Source organism: Staurois parvus, unplaced genomic scaffold (assembly GCF_062004578.1).
Source record: "Staurois parvus isolate SC_StPar_1 unplaced genomic scaffold, SC_StPar_1.0 ptg000137l, whole genome shotgun sequence".
Taxonomy (NCBI): domain Eukaryota; kingdom Metazoa; phylum Chordata; class Amphibia; order Anura; family Ranidae; genus Staurois; species Staurois parvus.
Genome location: NW_028317933.1, coordinates 17680001 through 17694093, shown reverse-complemented (window position 1 = coordinate 17694093; position 14093 = coordinate 17680001). Strand labels below are relative to the sequence as shown.

General features: G+C 45.8%; 1 protein-coding gene across 4 annotated transcripts in view; it reads right to left on the bottom strand.

The window, feature by feature from the left end:
- SLC12A5 (solute carrier family 12 member 5) overlaps positions 1 to 14093 on the bottom strand; it is a 138331-nt gene that overhangs the window by 62324 nt on the left and 61914 nt on the right. For all 4 annotated transcript variants that reach the window (XM_089673435.1, XM_089673436.1, XM_089673437.1 and 1 more), the window contains exons 5-7: positions 5413 to 5467; positions 4242 to 4372; positions 3022 to 3263 (exon numbers count right to left, since the gene is read on the bottom strand). In XM_089673435.1, coding sequence (XP_089529561.1) covers positions 3022 to 3263; positions 4242 to 4372; positions 5413 to 5467 — 428 coding nt within the window. The remainder of the gene's footprint in view (positions 1 to 3021; positions 3264 to 4241; positions 4373 to 5412; positions 5468 to 14093) is intronic.

Here is a 14093-nt window from a genome sequence, read left to right as displayed (position 1 = left end):
TGCCAAGGTTGGTTGCTATGGATTGCAATGCAAAATCTCCATTTGCACTGCTGCACTAAATAAGCATCTGTGAATGAGAGGACGAATTTTAGCCAAGCAGGTTGACTCTACATTAAGCGGCATTATATACATAATTTATGAATTCCCTAGAGAGCGTAGAGCCTAATATACTCAATAGAGTAAGAAGTAAATTATTAACACTATAATAGTGATTTTTAATGGACAATGTTATATCTGATTACATGCTACCCATATATACCCCAGATAAATGTGTCTCATTCTAGGACAACCAGTTCCATTTGTGAGAATGGTGGTTTTATTATGTCTTTGATCACCTTTTCTTCTATCATGACTTTCCCACCCAGGAGTTAACAGCAGACTGTTTAGCGCTGCAATTTCCTGGGCGATATCCTGCTATACAGTGTTGTCTTCAGTACAATTTTTGCATATATTAAGTAATTATGTCAGACCTTGCACCAAGGAAGACATCTGCTTCCCTTAAAATAGAAACTACAAACAAATCCAATTACTTTAATCATAATTGTGCACAAAAGTTCTGATACTCTCCCAGGGAAATGCATTAGGCTTCTTGTGGGCATAGAAAAACAGTTTGATCTTTGTGGCAGTCTGCCACTCCGCACTAAAGAACAGAGCAAGAATCATTCTGCCTCTGGGTATAGTTACTGATATCTTACAGAATGGGAAGCGTGAGAATCTCAGGGTTTTTTTTTCCTTTTAATTTAAACAGTTTCTCCAAGCAACTGCAGGCATCTTTGTTTCTAGCCAAGCTATCTCTGGAAGTGTGAATCCTGCCTGGCCAGCTTTTTTCTATAAAGCAGATGTCAAAATGTCTCTTCTCCTTATCGTTTTTATGACTGGTTGGCTCAACTGCTTGTGCTCATGGATAGACAACTGCAAAATGGAAAAACAAGGCGAAAATCTGATAACTGTTCTAATGAGACATAAAGGTGAATTACATAATGGAGGACTGGAGTCCATGGAAAACCAAACTGAACGTAAAGGCGGGGGACAATGAGAGCAGGAATGGGCTGTCATAATGGGAGCAGGATTGGGCTGTCACACTGAGAGCGGGACTAGGATGTCACAATAATAGCAGGACTAAGCTCTTACAATGAGAGCAGGATTGGACTGTCACACTGAATACAGGACTGGGCTGCACAACGAGAGCAGGACTGAGCTGTCACACAGAGAGCAGGACGGGGCTGTCACCCTGAGAGCAGGACTGGGCTGTCACACTGACAGCGGGGTTTGGCTGTCACAATGAAAGTTGGCCTGAGCTGTCACACTAAGAGCAGGACTGAACTGTCACACTGAGAGTAGGACTAGGCTGTCACAGTGAGAGTTGGACTGGGCTGTCACAATGAGAGCAGGACTGGGCTGTCACTTTGAAAGCAGAACTGGGCTGTCACACTGAGTGTTGGACTGGGCTGTCACAATGAGAGCAGGACTGGGCTGTCACACTGAGAGCCAGGACTGGGCTGTCACACTGAGAGCAGGACTGGGCTGTCACACTGAGAGTAGGAGTATGCTGTCACACTGAATACAGGACTGGGCTGTCACAATGAGAGCAGGACTGGGCTGTCACACAGAGCAGGACTGGACTGTCACAATGACAGCAGGACTGGGCTGTCGCACTGAGAGCAGGACTGGGTTGTCACCCTGAGAGCAGGACTGGGTTGTCACCCTGAGAGCAGGACTGGGCTGTCACAATGAGAGCAGGACGGGGCTGTCACACTGAGAGCAGGAATGGGCTGTCACATTGAGAGCAGGACTGGGTTGTCACCCTGAGAGCAGGACTGGGCTGTCACAATGAGAGCAGAACGGGGCTGTCACACTGAGAGCAGGAGTGGGTTGTCACCCTCAGAGCAGGCCTGGCCTGTCACAATGAGAGCAGGATGGGGCTGTCACACTGAGAGCAGGACTGGGTTGTCACCCTGAGAGCAGGACTGGGCTGTCACAATGAGAGCAGGATGGGGCTGTCACACTGAGAGCAGGACTGAGCTGTCACACTGAGAGCAGGACTGGGTTGTCACCCTGAGAGCAGGACTGGGCTGTCACACTGAGAGCAGGACTGGGCTGTCACACTGAGAGCAGGACTGGACTGTCACACTGAGAGCAGGACTGGTTTGTCACCCTGAGAGCGGGACTGGGCTGTCACACTGTGAGCAGGACTGGGCTATAACCCTGAGAGCGGATCTTAGCTGTCACAATGAGCATAGGACTGAGCTGTCACACTAAGAGCAGGACTGGGCTGTCACACTGAGAGCGGGACTGGGTTGTCACCCTGAGAGCAGGACTGGGCTGTCACACTGAGAGCAGAACTGGGCTGTCACACTGAGAGCAGGACTGGGCTGTCACACTGAGAGCAGGACTGGGTTGTCACCCTGAGAGCGGGACTGGGCTGTCACACTGAGAGCAGGACTGGGCTATAACCCTGAGAGCGGATCTTAGCTGTCACAATGAGTGTAGGACTGAGCTGTCACATAAGAGCAGGACTGGACTGTCACACTAAGAGCAGAACTGGGCTGTCACATTGAGAGCAGGACTGGGCTGTCACTGAGAGTGGGACTGGGTTGCCACTACACACAGGACTGGGTTGTCACACTGAGAGCAGGACTTAGTTGTCTCACAGTGAGCTGGAAAGAGTTTCACACTGATAGCGGAACTGGGGTGTCACACTGGAAGCACAACTAGGTTGTCACAAGGAGAGCAGGATTGGGCTGTCACACTGAGACAAAGGTTGGGTTTCATGGCTCTAATTGACACAACAGACTTCTCTTTTGAAAATGTTGACAAGAAAATGTGAAGATGTCACCCGCAATAACCAACTAGTGTTTTCACTTAATTTTCCAAACTGTGGGAGATTTGGAATTTGACATTTGTTGGGAAAAAACCTTTGCTTTCCTTTATTCTTTTTTTATACATGGAATCAAGGTACCTCATTGTTAATGAAAGCCTAGAATCTGGACATCCTATCTGAAAATTCAAATATGAACTTACGGGAAATCTGGTGGGTCAAATGCAGACTTTATCACACCAGCGTAGATGGACAGAATGGAGAGGATCACACAGCCCAGGAACACAAGAGCAAACTTATTGACATATTTCACTCCCACAAAGACTACGATGGCCATGCAGGTAAGCACACATGTGCCATATACACGCATATTATTCAGGAGGGCAGCGGTTTCTTCACTGGCGTCTTGAGCTTTAAAGATGGCCATAGCAGGAAAGATATACGTCTGGTAAAAGAGAAAGGTTGATCAGATTTACATTGTGGCAAGTGCCCACCCACCTCAATGTAGACTTTAGTTCCAACTTCAAGTGACCCTGTCAGGCTCTAAAAATATCCTAATACCATTTTCCTGCAGAAGAACTAATAAACTCACCTCTTCAGCAACATGTGTCTCTTACCTTTATTCTGTTCTAGCACTACAGCCTGCACCAGACTCTTTGATAATTTCTGGACCTCTACATCATTACAGAACCAAGCATAGAACATAGCAGGTCGATTGATAAAACTATAGTGTGTAGCAGGTCACAAGCATTCAATAATCCCAGAAGTGTTGAATGCAGAAGACTATGATGGAGACTGTAGTGCATGAACAGAGGAAAATTAGGAGACACTGGCCACCAAAGTGGTAGCTTTTATATTGCATGGAACTGGCATTAAGATTGCAACTGACAATGCTGCTTTAATCCCATCTCTAACACCTAGACATAACCCACTGACACCAACGCCACCCCATAACCTAAAACTCTTGAAACCAATGGTTCATAACCTAAAACCCTTTAAACACCGAAGACTCACCTTGTCCTTGCTGAAAACCTCAGGCCATGATCACTTACCCAACCCTGTGCCAAAAATAAGTGCTGCCATGTTTCAAGGTGATTTGAGACCTGCAGTATTTTTCAGCACTTCGTTGTTGGCAATCACTATCAAATGAGAGCCATCAATGGCTGTGTTTGTCTTTGAGTGCTTTAATTGTGATCATAAATATGACCCTGAGCTATCTGAAATGATGAACTAAGATTCCTGGGCACTGGGCTGATCCCCTTTTGTGCTGTACTATTTGCCCATCGCTGTGGAAGATGACTCTTTTCTGTATCTAAACATTCCCCGAATGTGCTCAGTAAGAGATAGACAGGATCCACTTCCATAATCAATATTAGATGTCTAAGGATGGTCAAAACAGGAACATATTTCATCTGTTACTCACCAGGAGAATCTCAATGGTCCCCAGGATGTACATGGCTCCAGCGAATGTGGTTCCCAGGTAAAAGCAAAGACCCACAGCGCCTCCAAATTCCGGGCCCAGTGAGCGAGATATCATGTAATATGAACCTCCAGCTACAGATAGACAAGAGTCTCAGGTACACATACTGGAAAACATGGATTTAACACTGTACAATGTATCACTGCACCACACCTCATACCACTGCAGTAGTTATCAATGCACTGCATTCCAATAGCACTGCACCCAGGTACTGCTGTACTTAAAGTATGAGGCCTCTGTGCTGAATACTCTACCACTATTCTACATTATAACACAACATATTAGAAATAATACTTTCTATGCTAGTACCTTAAGACATATTGCTACACCAATTACTATTTTGTTGTAAACATCATAGAGGGTTTCCTCAATTATATATAAAATAGCTAGGGAACCTCTCCCCACGTAACAATATAGAGGGATCCCTGCCTTCCATACATCCCAGGAGCCCTGACCCAAGCTGTTACCTGCAGCAACACTACAGGTGATAAAAGGTACTATGGCACATCCTTTCACTTATATAACAGCCACATTACTGTACATCTGAAAGGGCAAACTTAGTCCACCAAGGGAACGCAAACTGGGCAAGGAAGATAGTGACCCCTCCATGTTACTAGGCTGGAGGTATCTAGCAGGGGTCTGCTTTTGGTTAAGGTGGTGAAATCCTTTAATTATCAAATACATAACTCCATCAGCAGCTATACCCCTGTAATTATGGATAGTGCTTGTGGACATAGGCCTATGCCATGTGCTTCCCCTCTAGCTTAGCTATGTTAAATTTTATCACCATTTGGTGGAAATAAACCCAGCTTAAGCAGACAAGAAAAAAAAGGAGTAACTGACTTTTAAGATAAATGCAAGGCCAAAGAGCCTTCATAATGTAAAAAGTTGGCAGAGCGTAGACGCTATGCTCCATCAGAGAGGAACCACAGGACAAGCACCTGTGTGCACGTAGCCTTAATCTGATTGATGCAAAGCGTCTGCATCGAGTATAAAGTCTCCAACACCCCCACACACACTGCTTCTGCATCCAGCAGTACTGTGTACCCCCACCCCCAATCCCTCCCACGCACTGCATCTCCCATGTATTGTCCATCTCTGAAATTCCCCCTACCTGGCACAACTCCATTGGTAGCGATGGCGCTCATTGAGATAGCAGTCAGCATGGTCTGCAGAGCAAACACAGGTAGGCGCCATGAGCCTGTACCCAACGCATAATGGAAGGGAGATGATGACAGGAGCAGTGCATCATAAGGGGGGAGACATGAGACGCAATGCATCATGGGAGGATAAAAGAAGCAGTGCACCAATGAAAAGAATTTGTCTCAGGTACAGTGCGTGGTAGGGTGAAGATGTCAGACGCAGTGCAATGTGGAGGGGTTTTTTGGTGCAGTGCACAGTGGGAGAAAATGATATTAAATGCAGTGCACAATAAGAGGATGTGATACTAGATGCAGTTCACACTCAAACTAAAATTGCCCGAGATGCAACACCCTCTCAGACAACATGACCTGAGATGTAGTGCACATAGCCAGCTTATGTAAAGGGCCAGCCCACCCAAAAGTGACATTGCAGTTATGGTTGAACCCTTGGGAGCTGAATTACCTACAGGCTTCTTATACTGCTTGGCGACTCTGGCAAGGAGATGCTTGTGCCTAAGCTCCTGCCACCACTATTGCCATGGGGATCGTCCATTGGTTGTAGGATCTGAAATTATTATAATTATGAAAAAATTCACCTGGAAAAGTGAGACTGCTCCATAGGACTGTGGTGAAAATTCAACATCTCAGAAAGAAGCCAGTAGGAGAATTCATCCCACCACTCAGGTCCTCTAATAACTGAAATATCAGTTTTGGGTGTAATGACCCTTTAATAATGCGAACAGCAATGTGCAATGTGCAGTAACCCACAGCAACCAATTACAACTTGCAAACTGATGAAAGGTAAAAGCTGATTGGTTGCTGTGATATACTTTATCACATTAACATTGCTCTTTGCACTGACTTGTTAAATAAGCCCATTGATGCAATATCAGATGCAGTGCAACCTCAGACCATGTGATCTGAACTTCAGTGCACCCTCATTAGGGGCCTGGTGCGCCAGCCTGTCAATACTATGACCTGTCTAGAAAGTCTGAATGTGATTGGCCGCTTCATAAAATACTTGCAGTTCATAGTCCTGACAGTCTGATATCACATCAGGCCCTGTTTTCATTTGACAAAGTGCACTTTCACAGGATATGAGATCAAATGCAGCATACGGTCGTGGGGTGGGGGGGGGATATGATTTCAAATGCAGTGGAAGATGTAATATCAGATGGAGTGCACAACTGAAAGATAATTGGGCTTGTTTTAAAAAAGCTCAAAGCCAAGTGTGATAAGCAACCAGTCGCATAGATGCTTCCCACTGATGACTGTAGGTCAGATATGGCTAGCCTAAGCTATTGCACTTTGTACATTGCATGGCCTTCATAAACAAGCCTAAAACCGTCAGTAGTGCACAGATTAAACAGAGTGGGATGATGTGTTTTTTGTTGGTTTTTTTTTTTAACGGAAGCATGAAATAGCCAGTGATTAACTAATTAGACAGCGTGGGTGGCTGTAGGATATTCAGACAGTCAAAATATGTGATACTGTGTCAGTCACAGCAGATGTTAGAGGATACAGCTGAATCGGGGTGAGCGGTGAGTAATTGGATTTTATATCAAGCACAGAGAGCACTTACAGTGATGTCCCAATTCAGTACACAGTCAGAAGATGTAGCATGTACAGAGGGGGGGTCTGATCGTGGGACCACACAACACACAATGGACAGTCAAATGATCTAATATCGTATGAAGTGCACAAAACCGACAAAAATGAATCGTAGGTACAAAAAGTCGTGTCAGGCACTGATGACGTGAGATGAGCAACAGAGGATGGGATAAAGATAGGTAACGATGGCACGTAAAATGGGATATTGCACTCATTATGTGATGTCAGGGGATGGGAGCAAGATCAGACAAGGAGAATGAAGCTTTACATCAAGATGCAATATTGGACATGAAAGATAGGCAATCACGCCGGTACCGTCATGCCTTTAAGAATGTAATTGGAACAATAGGCTCAGCCCACTAAGCTTTAACGGATTTGCTATAACAATCATTATTTTCAGCCACGTGACTGCTATTTTCAGCTCTCATTGGCTCTCTGTGCTAAAACAATGGTTGTTATGGCAAACACGTAGATGTAAACTCATTTAGAGGGGCTACCATGTGTGATTAGGGACATACAGAGGATTCCTGCTGCATAAGGTTGCTTTCACACTGATGCATTTTGGCTGCTCTAAAACATACCTGTCCAACGTGACAAAAGTGGATCAAAATTAGGGATGCACCAATACCGGTATCAATGCCGATACCGAGATTGGTACTGATACCAAGTATTTTCATAACTACTCTGTCAGGGACCATCACGACGCATGGGTCTGCACATGCGTAGGTGTCTGTCAAGACATGCAGGCAGCAGGGCACTAGGACCCAGGCGCACCCGGCACCTATGACGATGCTGGGCAGGCACTACTAGAACCTAGGCTGCACCTGTCAGGTGCAGGGCGGGCTACTTAAACCAGCCCTGCACAGACACAAGTTGCCGTATGGTCTGATCTTGTTCCTGTGTTCCTGTATTGCCGTTGTTTGAGATTCGTTGCTGACCTGCCTGGACCTGACCCCTGCTGACTTCTCCTGCTCTGACCCCTGGCTAAGTTCGACCTCTCTTTTGGATATCCCTACCTGATCTGAACTACTGGTACCGACTCCGGCGAGTGACCTGACTATCCTTCTGCCTGCTGCCTTGTACTACACTGAACCCTCTGTTACCGACCTGGCCCATTTGACCACGCTATTGCTCAGCCATCCATCCGACCCGCACGGATTAGCTGCTACTCTCCAGACCTGTCTGCCTCTTCACGTCAGGCTCTCTACCTGTCATTACCTCTGGTGATTCCTCTACCTCAGGTGGGTGTACTCAGGGGCCACGACCTGGTCACTGTTCGCTCCAAGCCCATCCCCACCATAAGCTGCTCTGGTGAACAAGCGGACTGGGGCTTAGACTCCGCGCCCTGGGTAGTCCTGTCCTGTGGACTGCTAGAGTACACCAGGTGGTCCATAACATACTCATACTCGTAAAAATGCTCCCGATACCAGAAACTGATATCCATATCACATGCGGTTTCTGAACTGCTCTTGTGTGAACCCAGGCTTGTCATATGAGCGGTGCTGGAAACCTCCCTGCAGGAATCCCATGCTGAACAGAGAGTGGGCATGTGGGGATGTATACTATGGAGGCAGATGCTCCATGTTCTTTGTGGTAGGAGAGGAGAGAAAGCGGCGGGGATTTGAAATCCCCGCCGCTTTCTCTCCTCTCCTACCACAAAGAACTCCTTGCAGGGATGACAGTTCAGGCTAGAGGGCTTTTGATTGGTAAGCACCGTCAAATGAATATTACTGACCAATCAGATGTCGTCTAGCCCGTATTGTCATCACTGCAAGGAGAGAAGAGAAAGTTGTGGGGATTTCAAATCCCCAGATCTGTGAAGCAGCTTTCTCTCCTCTCCTTGCACGGATGACAGTTCAGGCTAGATGGCATCTGATTGGTCAGTACTATTCATGTGACGGTTCTACCAATCAGAAGCCCTCTAGCCCGAACTGTCATCCCTGCAAGGAGAGGAGAGAAAGTGGCAGGGATTTCAAATCCCCACTGCTTTCTCTCTTCTCCTACCACTGAGAATATGGAGCATCTGCCTTCATAGCAGGGGTGCCTCTAGGGTTGGTGTTAGCTGGTGCGGTAACATTTGGTGTCACCCCTCCGACGATCCCCGCAGGATGGATTGGATTTGCGGACTAAGCATAATGGATCAGGGTCCGATCCATTATGCTTCCCAATCCGCAGATCCAATCCATCTTGTGGGGATCCTCGGCTTGCAACCTATGCGGGGATGACTGATCTTTCAACACCAATCCGGTCTGCACATACTCGAGAAGTGATGTCAGATGTTGGAGGTTCCTGCTGTCGCGGCCGCATATAGGCTGCAAGCCGATGATCCACCGCAAGATGGATTGGATCTGTGGATTGGAGAGCATAATGGATCGGACTCCAATCCATTATGCTCAATCCGCAGATCCGATCCATCTTGCGGGGGTTGTCGGCTTGCTTTTAAACTTTCGTTTTCGTGGAGCTCATGGAAAGGGTCTGGTGTCACCCCGTGCGATAGGTGTCACCCGGTGCGGCGCACACCCCCCGCACCCGCCTAGGGATGCCACTGCTCCATAGTATACCTACCCACACGCCCACTCTCCACTGCAGGAAACCTCCCTGCACCACTCCTGTGTGAACTCTATGACAGCTTGGGTTCACACAGGAGCAGTGAGGAATCTCATGTAATTTGAACAGGAATCACATTCCTGTTCAGATCGCATGCTATTCTTTGTGGTGCAATTTGTGTCCATACATTTTGTATGGATGCAAATCACACCACAAAGTATCAGTCATCAGTATTGGCAAGTACTTGACTGAAAGTATCTGTACTCATACTCGCCGATAAAAAAAAGGGTATCGGTGCATCCCTAATCAGAACTATTCCCCTTTAAAGTGGTTGCAAACCTCAGAAATGAAGTATGAACGAAGCATATCCCTGTATAGTTTGTACTTGTCTCAATCCAGAGCATCAAGTGTCATTTCTGTCTGCGGCTTTGTTCCTCTGCTATCAGCAGGAATCACTTCTGACAAGCTTCTTGACAAAAAGAGAAAAAAGGTGACGGGGAGGGAGCTCCAGCAGATTGACAGCCTCAGCCCTGTTGCTGTGTGCTGTGTAAAAGGGGCGGGGTGTCTCTTCCCTCCAATCAGCTCTCAGAGCTCTCTGCTGTGTGTAATTTCAGCTCTGAACTCTCAAACAAGCTTTTAAACTTTGAATGTATGTAGAGAGGAGAAGACTGCAGATAAACAGGTACAACATAGGTAGGAGGATTTGTTTTATCTCTGTGTCTCACCTGAGGCCAGTAACTTCACTTGGTATATGTAAGCCCTGATGAAAGGGGGCAATGTGTGGCTCCCGAAAAAGTGTTGGAGGAATTGTTTCATTTCTGTACCTTTTCTGAGTTACATGCCCAGTTTTCACAGGTGCAGGGACCCATAAAATGCCTCAAAAACAAGTAAAAAATGTTTATGCCATTTTACCACTTTTTTGTTACTGAGCAGTGTGAAAGCAGCCTAAATTGGTGGATTCCTGCAGAAAGGATCATCAGGAATCACAGGTGTATGCAAACAGCCTCAACCATGTTGCTTGTACAAATGAATGACAGGCTGACAGCAACCACATCTGACCACACATAGAGCGATTACTTGTGGTTAGGGATAAATGATCACCCCTGGATGCCAACTGTCTGTGTTGAGGGAATTTCATCCGTCTGTCCATGTGCGATTACCTGTAGACAGCAACAGACAGATGCAGCCTGTCATTCATTTGTAGAAGCAGCAGGAATCTACTGATTCTAGCTGTAAATGCTGTGTATGGCCCTAATCACACTTATGAATGGGGCCTAATACTACACCTATTATCCAACCTCTAAATTATTTTTGAAAAGTCAGTATAAAGTAGAGTTGAAGAAATGCACCTGTTGGTTTAGCCCAGTGGTCTCCAAACTGTGGCCCTGGGGCCAGATGTGGCCCTTTGCTTGCCTTTATCTGGCCCTTGCAACATTATTCCTCAGCTATTGAACTAAGCCTTAATTGTAAATCATCATCTTTGGCAAATAACAAATCTATACTGGATGAGGGTGCGTTTCCGTATGCACCATCTGGCCAATTGATGAATGTAAAATATATAACGTTTATTTAAATATATAGAAAATGTATGCTCAGCTGCAATTAATACCTATTGGAGTGGAATGTACTGCGCACAACAATATGACTGGATACCATTGCATTGTTCCTGCCACTGACACCAACAATGGGGCATAATTCATGACACTGACACCAACAATGGGGCACTATTTCTCCCACTGTCATCAACTACTTGTCCTGCTAATGGCAAACATTGAGCATTGTCAACTCCCACTGGGCACAGTCCAGCCCCCCTAAATTCTGAAGGGCAGTAAACTGGCCCTTTCTGTAGAACGTTTGGAGACCCCTGGTTTATCCAATCAGGTTCGTTATGATCCATGTATTTGGAACCATGGCGGGGGGTGTGCCATATGCCATACTTTGTGTCCCCATTTTTTTTTCTCAGAAAGTCGAAAAGTATGCAAATACTGATTGTCATAGCTTAGTACGATATCGTACACATATAAGGCAGATGCCAAAGTACACCGACCCATGGCAATCTATCAGTGGTCCTCTTTGCTCAGTTGGCTGCTCTTAAAAAGAAAAAACGGAAATCTTGTTACTATAACAAGATTTCCTCTCTATAATAAGTCTAGGGCTATTTGCACTCAAGAGAGCAGAAACAAATCTGGTGCCTTTACCAAGGTCTGGTGGTGCCTCCTTCATTCAGTGTCCTGGGTGGTTGGTTTCCTCAAGGGAGCAATATAATGAACAAGGACTGCATGTGAGTGCCTCTATTTATCGAGCCATCTGGCTCAGTACAGATCTTCTACAGTGATCCTTGGACAGGTCACCAGCACACACTAAGCTCCTCATTTCGATGCTAATGTGGATGGGGCCTAAAAGGGTATGATGTCACACACTGCATACAAGCTATCTGTGCCCTCATCTCACAGTAGATGGTTTTGGTTTCCAATACAATTTCTGCTGTCCATCAAAAGCCAACTGAATCATTAACTGCCTAATCTTTTCGCTGCCAGAGCCGTTGTTGTTTTTTTGCACCAGTCTTTAAAAAATTACTTTATTCCCGATGACTGCTTAAAACATTAAATATTTTCTGAAAGCAGAGACAACTAGGGAATAAAATGGTGGTCACTCAAATCTTCTATGTCACACTATATTAGTGCAAAATTTAATTGAAAAATAATCATTGCTGTGTACATTTGTTTGTGTGTGTTTTTTTCTGTTTTTTTTTTTTGTCCTCCCCCTTTTAACATTTCTTTTAACATTCTGCTAAAATTTTGTAAAGTAGTACTGCCTGGACCTTATAGAAGGGGACATACCCCGAAAGCTCGTCCTTAAAATTGTATGTTAGTGCAAATAAAAAAAGTATCACAGACAGTACTCAATTGTTCCAATGACAAATAAACTAAGGGTAATTTTAGTGCACATAAACACAATACATTATCCTTTTTTTGGTAAAATATAAAAGATAAGGCTGTGCCGAGTAAATAGATACCCAGCATGTCAAGCCTTAAAACAATTGCAAATATTTGTGCCCTAAATTTTCTATAGATGACACTTTAAAAGTCCCTACAGGTCACCAATTTTGAGCTAACCGTGAATAATGGCCCTCCAATTATTGCTCTCACTCCAGCATGTGCAGCATTATGTAGCATGTGTAGTGCAATCAATGTTTTTGTACATAGGCACCCCCAGGGGCGGACTGACAACTCATGGGGCCCCCGGGCAATAGGGGATCATGGGGCCCCTGTGTCCTTGCCCAAACTCAAAAAAGCCTATGAAAAAGGTACCAGGGGCATCTCATGGGGCCCCCTACTGACCCCGGGCCCTCGGGCAGTGCCTGAGTTTCCAAATGGTCAGTCCGCCCCTGGGCACCCCTGATATATGTCTCTATGGTAGTATGTGCTTGTATGTGGATGTGGGACTCAAACTTTTGTAGGGGGGGAGGGTTTAAGGTGTTTGGGTGTAGTTTTCTTTTTTTACACTTTTTTTAGCTAAACTTTCTTTTTTTATCACATAGGGGACCAAAGGCGCCCCATGTGATACTATTTAGTTATGACAGGTTCTTCTTAAAGTGATACTAATGGTACTTTTTTTTTTTACTAAGAAACATATTATGCTTACCTGTGAACTGCCTCTTCTTGAGTCCCCTGCTGGCACTCCTGGCTCCTCCCCCTGTTGAGTGCCCCCACAGCAAGCCCCTTGCTATGGGGGCACTCATAAGTGTTCGCTCCTGAGCCCCACTCTGTGTGTCCATAGACAGACAGAGTGTGACTCAGCGCTGCCCCCCAGCTCCCTCCTCACTGGCTGTGATTGACAGCAGCAGGAGCTAATGCCTCTTGCAGCTGTCTCTGAGCCAATGAGGAGGGAGAGATCCAGGAGAGCTGCTTCTCTTGTGCACATCGCTGGATCGGGATTGGGCTCAGGTAAGTATTGGAGGGGCTGGGGGGAAAGCTGCACACAGAATGTTTTTTACTTTCATGCATAGAATGTATGATGGTAAAAAAAATCTTCTAAAACCACTTTAATGAGACATCAAGGGTCTTTTAGACCCCTAATGTCTCACCTACCCTTCATTGACGCTAGAACCCAGAAGTGATGTAATACACATCACTTCTAGGTTCTTACTAAGTAGGGGAAATCAGCAAATGGAGGTTCACTGGGCTCCGCTCCCTCTACCTGGGTACACCTACCATTTTCTGGACCCGCAGTTGGGAACGAGGAGCCTGAAAAATGGACTGTGGGTGCAAATGTACCAGGGTTGTGAGTAAGCGATTGGGTGGTTGTTCCGCCACCTGATCGCATCCATCTTACAGCAGACAATTGACTTGTCAATTTACACGCATTCCTGGGTGCTGTAGCAGCTTGGAGTGTGTGTAGAGCCCCCATTGTAGCCAACATATGGTATACTGTACATCAGTGGCAGCAAAAGGGTTAAAGCCCAACACCACACACCCTGTCAATGGGGCTCCTT